The sequence below is a fragment of the Pararge aegeria genome, chromosome 9 (genome assembly GCF_905163445.1).
Source record: "Pararge aegeria chromosome 9, ilParAegt1.1, whole genome shotgun sequence".
Classification (NCBI taxonomy): domain Eukaryota; kingdom Metazoa; phylum Arthropoda; class Insecta; order Lepidoptera; family Nymphalidae; genus Pararge; species Pararge aegeria.
Genome location: NC_053188.1, coordinates 15,662,250 through 15,672,293, shown reverse-complemented (window position 1 = coordinate 15,672,293; position 10,044 = coordinate 15,662,250). Strand labels below are relative to the sequence as shown.

Genomic DNA, 10,044 nt, shown 5'->3' with positions numbered 1-10,044 from the left:
CTGTGTTTTTATTAAAGGACTTTCTGCGGAACACAAATAATAAAAGAAAGAAAACTCATTTATTTACTGTGCAACATAAAACTTATAAATGTTGTTATACATTGGTATATTTTTTAGTTATATATTTCGCACCACCTAACTTCCATCCCTACTAATATTATAAATGTGAATGTAAGTTTGTTTTTTATGCTTTCACGCGAAAACTACTGAACAAATCTTCATTAAACTTTTTATAGTATACTTATCATTGAAAAAAAAAAATTACGTAAGATGAAAAAATGTTTGTGCAAAAACCGCAGGGCACATCTATCTATATATTATATAGCTATGTTCTTTATCGCCTTGGGTTCCCTGCAAGAGATCGCTAAGTAACGAAAAAAACGCGTCGTACTTTTTTGAAGAATAAACAAAATAAAAGAACACAAATTAGGAGTTAGGTATTTGTATTAATAAAATAATTTTGATTGAGACATAGATTTAAGTTAAGTACCTGTTTTTCCTGCGAAACCTATTTTAAAACTTTAGCTTAACTTAACAATTATTCATTGTAAAGTCAACATCTCCTGAGGATGATCGCATCTCATCTCCCGAAACTTGCATAGCGGGTACATTGCCGAAGATCTGTTTGGTAATAAATTACACCATACAGATTCTCGTGCTTTTCGTGGAGTATAGCAAATTAAGCTAAATTTTCATAAAACTTTAGCTATTATTTTTTATTTGGCTGAATAAACGATAACCATTTTACTTTATTAATTAATTTATTTAACTTGTTAAGGCTTATAAATATATCTTACAATACAAGTTATTTTTCTTCATGTTTCCAAGAGAGGAGCTCACCAAGTATGACCTCCATGTCAGGGTTACCCCCTAGACGTGCTACCTGAAAAACAACAAACCTGTACATTTTGTTATGGGTAAGATTTTGCCTCGAGGTAGAATTGTATGAGATTCTCTTTTCTGAAATTGATATTTCTTTGTTACGATCATTTAAGGACACACAAGGTCATTTAAGGAGCTCGGCGAATGCACACAGGGCATTCGCCGAGCTTTTACGAAGGTCGCAGTTACTAATAAGTACATGAAAGCCTTACCTGAGTTTCGTGAAGAGGCAAACTCCACGGGAAGGAGGGCGCCTTCCCTTGGAGCAACAACGTTTCGCGACACAATCATACAATCACAATCATATAGCGGTTCTGTACTTATACAACCACAGAAAATTTACGTTACACTCGCAATGCTGTTACTGGAGGTAACTTTATTCATCACTATGGTCGCAATACTTCATTTATTTATTTATTGTTATTACAAAACTAAAGGTAGATCTAAATATCAATAATAACAAGTTTTGTTCTAAGCTAAAATCCAACGTATAGGACACACTTGGAATTAAAGACAGTCGGCCTACACCTACTCTTCTTTCACCGATGGTCGTCCGAAACATCACGTTTGCGTCTATGTAGACCCTGAATCGTTACTAAGCGGTTGTAATTCATTTGTCTGGTGGGAGGCTTCGGCTGTTCGGGTGTTGTGGATGGATTTAGCGTTTCTGTAGGATGTCGTGTAGAAACCGATTAGGGGTAATATACCCTTAAAGGTTAACCAGCTACCATCTTAGACTGCATCAGCACTTACCACCAGCTGCAGTGACATTGCAGTCAAGGTCTAACTTGTTGTGAACTTATAGCTTTACTTACTTCGGCTCTCACAATTTGATCCAGCTCGGAAAGTACATCACGTGTGTATTGAAAGCTTCCAACTTTATCGAGTAAAGATACGCAGCGTTTCTTGACCTCAATGTCCTGAGTTCTTTGTCTTAGAATAGCTTTCATATATTCAGGAAATTCAATTAAAGCCTTTTTTCACGCCAAAATAACATCAATTATAAAGGCAATTAGGTCCAATATTATAAATACAGGATCTTCAATGTTTTGTTTTAAAAAGGATACATAAAACCTGTTCTCTTACTGGGGTTTTCAATGCGTGTATGATTGGCAAGCTAAACTTGCCTTCGGTTAGGTCTTCGCAAAAGATGGTGTCCTCTTGCTTCTTGAAAATAAAATAATTCATATTACATAGAATAAACAATAAATAAATTTTAGCCAATCACAATGCTAGATACAGAATTACATGAAACGTTCTCAGCTTGGAACCGAATTGTGAGCGGGATAGCATGAGTTATTGTTTTGTTGTCTTCTATTTCAAATCTTACCATGAACAACAACGCATGAATTACATTGGTTAATAATAATTTTTAGTTGACCGTTATTTTACTCCTCTCCGCATTAACGAATATTAAACATCAGACACACGTCTGAAGTATGTTAATAGTAGTATAGCTTTTTGTGATCCGGGGAAGTACTACTACCGCCAATATTATTTCTGCGGCCGAGCAGCATTGTTGTGTTCCGGTCTGAATGGTGTGGATGCCTCATGTGCCACTTAGGCACGCCTCCAGTTGACGGACTACTCAGAGGAGATGGCTTTCAGCTCACCGTAAGGTGTCCATTAGCTTGCTCCGTAAATAATATTATTACTATGAAAAAAAAGGCTCAGTAGCTGGCCAAGCAAGACTGCAGGATGCTGTGGACAGCTTTGGGGAAGGTATTAAAGGCGACCCCGACGTGATCAACACATGAGAACAAAGGAAACGGCTGAGATCTGAAAGGCGATTATCGCGCAGGCTGAGGTAACTAGGCTGTACTAACTTTATTCTCGAACACGTAATTCGTTTGTCTTACCCACATATTTTTAATCTTTTTATTTTGCTTAATGATCATTCGTACAGTATTTTCCTTAAATTAACAATTAATTCACATCATTTCACGCCCTTCTTAATATATTTAGTGCAATTTTAAAATATTCTATTGTAAAATTGGCAAACTAAGTTATATACCTACCTGGTTAGTATGTAGATTTTTTCGATCGAATCATTTCAAAGTTCCCTTTTTATCGTATGACTAACATAAAAATCTTTGTTTCTTTTGAAATAATCTTTGTTTCAGTTTGTCATAGTACCTAGTAATCCGTTATTTACCATATATTTGCCGACCATTTCAGAATCTCCGGGAGTAAAGCGGTGAGAATTTGGTTCGTGTGCCGGCCGCGTCGCTTTGAATACCTACCTACCGATTGCCGCGCGCGCCGTACATCGAGACGACGGTCCCGCGCAGTACTTATTACGCCCGGTTGGTACCGGGGTTCGAGGTTGGTTGATGCATTGTTGAATTCCTCTATTTTTAATATATTTTTTTTTGTGCCATCGTATATTGTTGTTTGCGCTTACACAATGACGGATTTACGAGAGCTCATTGCCCAAAGGGGACGAGTAAAAACACGAATTACTCTTTTCGAAAAATATTTAGCACCTCTTTTAGATTCCAAATTGAATAAATGTCAGTGCAATGAACTAAATTTGAGATTAAACAAGTTTCAAGATTTATCATATAGTTTCGAAGAATTACAGTCTAAAATTGAATCGTTAGACAAGGATGAGGATTCTCAAATGCAGGAAAGAGAGGACGTAGAAAATAGATTTGAACAGAAAACGCTGAAGTTTGTCCATGAGAATGGCAGACGGAGTAAGGGCTACGGTTGCGTGAGTACACCAGGATGGTAGCCGACACTTACGAGTACCAGCAATTGGTGAAGATACGTTTTTCGTAGTAGCTTACCGGTTTATCTTCAACTGTCGGCCAGTCTTCCAACGCCTGCAAGTAACAGAAACAAATATCTAGAAAAATTGTATATTTTTAGAATAAAGAATTCTTTACTCTATTTATTTATTTATTTTGCATCCATGCCTTCACATAGTCATGAATCCCTGTCATGGCATAGCAATAACAAACAGTTTGACCCTTATAACTATTACAAATACACGATCTCAGGACTCTAATTATTAGTGTTAGTTGAAATATATATTAGGTGTCAAAATAATTAGTTACTATTAATTAATAAATAATAATTAATCGTCAGGTTAATAAATCTATTTTAATATTAAATAATTGCTCAGCCAATTGTTTTGTCACTCTTTCACAACTAGGGACAGGAAATAAGAATCAAATATAATTAAATTACAAAAAAAAAATAGTGGCCCTTATTCGACATATGAAGTATATAATAACGATATAAAACTTTCATTAAGTGTTTGGTAGCATATGATATATTTACTGAAATCTTAGCCACTAATCATGACACCCTTTTCGGCAGAGTGGGCATTGTCGTATATCTTCACAACGTTCTGTATCATATACTTGGTACAGTTTGTACAGTACCTTATGTAATAATAATCTATTTATTTTGGTTTCTTGCCTGAAGTTTTCTTCCTAGAGTCTTTCATTTGTATTTTGTGTTCTTTTTCAGTTCCTTGAGATTTGTTTTATGTTATTATGTCCTTTTGGTTTGGATTTATTTATTCTTTCCTTCTCTTTAAGTAAATCTTTTGAAAACATAACAAAGAAATAATCCAATTATATGCACTAAGTATGTCAAAATATCTATTTACATTCGTAAGTCTAATAAGGGCCGGCCAGCGCCCATTGCCCACCTGGAATGCGGCTCTTGTTAGATTCCTTAGGCTTGTTTTATAAAATTTAAAATTAATGGTAAACTTTCCTTGATTCGTTCGTAACAATGATATTCTTGAAGTCCTTAATTAGAGATTACGAGAAATTTGTATATTTTAAGCTTTAAATTTTTTCACTTTACCCAAAATTTTTGCTAATGTGTAACGTAGACCTACTCATCGGACGGCGTCGTGGCTATTGACGAGATAGCTGATCGCGTAATGTTGCGCTTTTAAATATTAGGCTTCTGATTGGTCCTTTAGAAGTGTTCGTAAATGGAATCTAAATAAATGTGTTTTTGAGGCAATGGACCTTGATAGACACCGGCTCTTTCTACCCACAGGTACCTTATATAATTTCCCTAAAGATTATGTGGAATAGTGCTTAATAATTTGATATTAAAAAAATATTTATCCTTTTGTTAAAAATATTGTTGCAATGCTGTGTTCCGGTCTTCCATTTTCCATCAGATGGGCATTGCTTGGTCCTTCAATTATAACTAAAAAAAAGCGTAAACTTAAAGTATTTCCGCACTTTTCTGTCCCAACCGGAAATCGAATCCAAGACCCCCAGAACACGGAGTCGATATGCGAACAAGCATAATGGAATAGATTATCAGTAGCAGTATTACTTACCTCCTGCACCATCAGATTACAGTAGTCATCTCTGATCTGGAAGTAAAGTCCAAGGTTCAATGCTAAGGGGTTTAAATCAGTTTGATATTCACTGTGAATCTGCATCAATTTTACTGCCATGGTGAACGCTCTGCCAGTTTCTGCGAATATTTTTTTTTTTAAATAAAAGCAGAAATAATGTTTAGCTTAATTTTTTTTTTAACAATACACACTACGCCATCTAGCCCTAAAGAAAGCGAAGCTTGTGTTATGGGTGCTAAGATAGCGGATAAATATTTCTATGGATACAATACACATAATTACTTATAATATACAGATAAACACCCAGACACTGAAAAACATCAATGTTATCACACAAACACTTTTCAGCTGTGGGAATCGAACCCGCGGCCTTTGACTCAGAAAGCAGGGTCGCTGCCCACTGCGCTGACCGGCTGTCAAATTATAATTTGATAATTTGTTAAATTATAAAATAATTTCTTGAATCTTTATCTTATCTTTTTAAACCACACACTTCAGTCTTGTTTTTGAATTTTAACGGCCCCTGGTGCAATCAAATAACTTATTGGTGTCCTAATTTACTTACTTTTTTTTAGCATATCTTTATATTCCTCTTCATCGGGGCAGACAAAATTGTCCCTCCAATAAATATCAAGGCCTTGTCCACGAATTGCGTCCGTCATTTCCTCTGTAAATATTTCTACTGCCTAAAACAAGGTATTCATAAAAATTAGTACATTTTTGAACAAAACAAATGTCCCCGGTATTGCCGGTCGGAAAATCATCGTCGGTTTGGTCTAAATTACGTTATACTGTTAAAGAATATTTTTACATAATTAAAAATATATATACCTATCTATTTTTAAATCGCGCGACTTGCTTCGTTTTCCCCGAATAAAGAATATGCGCCTCCAGAAAGTATGTTATCTCTGTGCTAAATTTCATTAAAATCGGTGCATTCGTTAAGCCAAACAAACACGCATCCAACGCATTTATTGTATTAATAGTATAAACATTTATCAAAAGAGCAGCCAATAACGTGCTATTTCGTTCACACAATATTTGCATCTCTGTTTACGCCCGTGTATTGTGCGAAAGAGACAGCACGATCTCTTATAAATCATTTTTTAATGATAATTGACTGACATAATATGCACAAGCATTATACAAACGCACAAACAAATATAGAATGATTATACCTTATGGCCTAAATCTATAATCCGTGCCAATACTAATAAGACAATATGCATTGAAGTATTGATTGTCAGCGGTAGTCCAAAGACGCTGTGAGCTGCTGGTATACCCCGCCGTATGTTGGAGTTGTCCTGAATGTCGTCCATCCTATAACATATAGACACGAAGTTTATTAACACCTAAAATTAATAAACAATCTTATCCCAAATCATCAGATGGCAGACAGAATTTAATTGTGCTAGGAGAGCACTATTAAATACCTTTACTTATCTGTAGGTAAGGATATCACTATGAAATTCATTCGCACAATAAGCAATTTTAATAAACAACTAAATTTATACCACGACAATACACACATCGCCATCTAGCCCCAAGGTAAGTGTAGCTTGTGTTATGGGTACTAAGATAACTGATAAATATTTTAATGAATAATATACATAAATTCTTATAATATACAGATAAACACCCAGACACAGAAAAACATTAATGTTCATCACACAAACATTTTCCAGTTGTGGGAATCGAACCCACGGCCTTAGGCTCGGAAAGCAGGATCGCTGCCCACTGCGCCATTCGGCCGTCAAAATAAAAACAGTGTAGCGGTCTCCACGTTACAGAACTAGATGGCGCTACAACAGAGAATTCCTATTATAGTATAAAGGACTACGTTATCGATAAAAAAGCTTAAGTGTGAATTATTGCTCTAACCAGGTTGGAATGTCAATGTGAGATGGTGATAACAAAAAAAAAACACCCGGCTATGTTTGTTGTGGACTTATTCTTAGACTAGGACGCGTTTGGAAACCTCGTAACTTTAGTTTTAAGTATACGAATATGGTTATCGCCATCATCTCAGTACCGTGTTATTCTCATGTACTCATTAAAAGTGCCACCTATGGGCCTACGTAGTGCAGATTAGACTTGACACACTTTACAGAACGCTATGGAACTCCCAAGCATGCAGGTTTCCTCACGATGTTTTCCTTTACCGTTAATAATAATAAAGCCTTTATTCAGACACCGTTTTTTTTGTTTTTTACAATTTACACTAATATCTGATATAGAGTGAGTGTAAAGACACCGACAACTTAGTCTGTTTTCCCAAATTTGGCAAAAGACTCTCCCATTCTTTTCCACTCTTTTCTGTTTAAAGCTTTCCTAATCCATGTTTTCCCTGCTACTGCTTTCAATTCGTCTTCCCACCTTCGAAACTGTCTACCTCGATTCCTTTCACCTTTCACCGTTAAAGCAAGTGATATTTTAATTGCTTTAAATAAAAATAACCGGCCAAATGCGAGTCGGGTTCGCTCAGGCAGGGTTCCGTACCTATATCTATAAAACGGCACAAATGTATCTGTTGTATGGAAGCCCCTTTGAATATTTATTTCAATCTGCTTCTTAGGATTGTATAGCAGCCACATATACATCATATTCAGTGAAAATATCTACTCTGTTACAATGACGGTTCATGAGATACGGCTGGTGACAGCTAGACAAACAGACGGACTGACAGTGAAGTAATACAGTCCCGTTTGACCCTTAAAAACAAAAGAAATCACAAAATTACAACGGCATGGAATAACCACGGAATTAAGAACATACGGAAACCGTGTACACGATTAATATTGAAGCATCAAAAACCATTCCACTTTAGTAGTGTTTCTCGAATAGGCGTAAGGTCACTTCATTTATTTAGCAGTTGACAGTAATTATTTTACCTCTAATGTTCTAAACGTTAACCATAAAATGAGGAAAATGGGAAAGTTTGCAAGCTAGCAAAATTACACGCGCGTGAACGTGAGTCGTGCGCGGGGCGTACATTCTGTTTTTGGACACAATGCACTGCATGCAATAATGGCTGAATGAGGATTCTGTGGAAATAACTTACAGCAAACCGGCATTGTGTAGCATTTTGAGAGTTTCCACGATGTAACGCAGCTTGTCGTCCGGCAGGCGCAACCAGTGGTTGAAAGCTAGCGCGATCTTCAAGCGCATCTGTTTGCCGCGCACTTTGAGCAGGTGATAGTACGGCGCCAACAGCTCCTGTAAGAGGTGTTATTATGATATTAAAAGAAAAAATGGTCGAATGTTGATTTCAATGTAAAGAGGAAGGTATGCTATAATAATGGAAAACAATATCAGCCAAATAGAGTTATAGCCGGAAGTAAATATACAGTAAATTGTGCAAGTGTACTTGCATGTGGTAACGAGACGGTATCTGTAATGTCTTCAATCGCCTGCTATGCTTGGTTATAGAAAAGTCCTATTATTTTATAAATGACTACCTAATCGATAAAAAGCTTGGTTGTGAATAATTGCTCTAACCAGGTTGCTCTTCGAATAATTTTAAATGACAATGTGAGATGGTGATAACTAAAAGAAACACCCGGCTGAATTTGTTGTGGGCTTCTTAGACCAGGGCGCGTTTGGAACCCTCGTAGCTTCAGTTTTAGGTTTACGAATATGGTTATAGCCATCATCTCACTACCATGTACTTCTCATGTAATGTACGCATTAAAAGTGCCACCTATGGGCTTATTTGAATAAAGATATTTGTGTCTTTGACTTTGACTTGGACCTTGGACCGCAAGTGCAGTTTAAATACCTACTTGCGTATTTGAACATACACTGGCAGTTCAACAACGCATTGGTCCGCGTATGGCATCACACGAAACAATTCCAGCGATAATGTTTACATTACAAAATAAAATGAATATAAAATATATGTGGTATTATCATTGAAAAGTACCTACTTTTTCTAGATATAAATTATTGTCATTTTTACTCTTGGCTCCTTGCTCCATTATCCTTATTTACAAACACCACAATTTTTTCGGCAACAAAAATAATTTTTTGCAATTAATATTTCGATTTAAGCACAAAATGTTGAAAATAAAACGACCCCAAATGTTATATATCTACATGTGTATGTACATATAACATAGTACTTACGTAAGTAATAGGCACCTCCCACTGCGCAGCAGCCTATAAATAAAAAAAAGCTGTCAAGTGCCAGTAGGCCCGCGGTCTGAGAGGGTTCTGAACCATTATTTTTATTTATTACATATATTTGTCTGAAAATAGATACAGAAATGCTTCCTAATATAAACAAAGTATTTGTCTATATTTGAATATAATAAATTTAGCAGTTGACAATAATTATTTTACTTTAAATTGGAGAAAATGTGGAAAGTGGGAAAAACCACTCAGTAGGTATGAAGTGAGACGTGCGCAAGGCCTTTTCAATCTTTTTGGACACCATGCACTGCATGCAATAATGGCAGAATGAGGGTTCTGTATGTTCTTAATTCTATGTATTTACGAATATACATAACTACTATATAAGTAGTTATATTGGTAAAAACATAAACAATGAAATATATGGGTAGGCCATATAACATGTACGGATTGTTGACGTGTATGTTGACAAGGGCGGTAGGAAGGTTATTTTATACGAGTTCACGTACCGAACTTTAAGACTACCTCTCTAAATAGAAGACATAAAATAGTACACCGTCGTCAAGGCTTCTTTTTTTTTCTTCTTTCTCTGGGCTTGTCTCCGGTGGGCCGGAACCTTCCGTTGTGCGCAGTGTCACTGGTACAGCTCCACGCTGGGTCACTCCAGCCAGCCGAGGTCACTCCAGAAGTTT

At 36.2% G+C, this 10,044-nt stretch overlaps 1 protein-coding gene across 1 annotated transcript; it reads right to left on the bottom strand.

The window, feature by feature from the left end:
- Window positions 1-805: 805 nt before the first annotated feature.
- LOC120626494 (geranylgeranyl pyrophosphate synthase-like) lies at window positions 806-9,198 on the bottom strand. The gene is made up of 9 exons (XM_039894021.1): window positions 9,148-9,198; window positions 8,283-8,443; window positions 6,400-6,541; window positions 5,787-5,907; window positions 5,201-5,340; window positions 3,675-3,710; window positions 1,950-2,049; window positions 1,698-1,825; window positions 806-883 (listed from the first exon to the last, which is right to left on the bottom strand). Exons 1-9 carry the CDS (start codon window positions 9,196-9,198, stop codon window positions 806-808), a joined length of 957 nt encoding a protein of 318 aa, XP_039749955.1.
- Window positions 9,199-10,044: the final 846 nt, after the last annotated feature.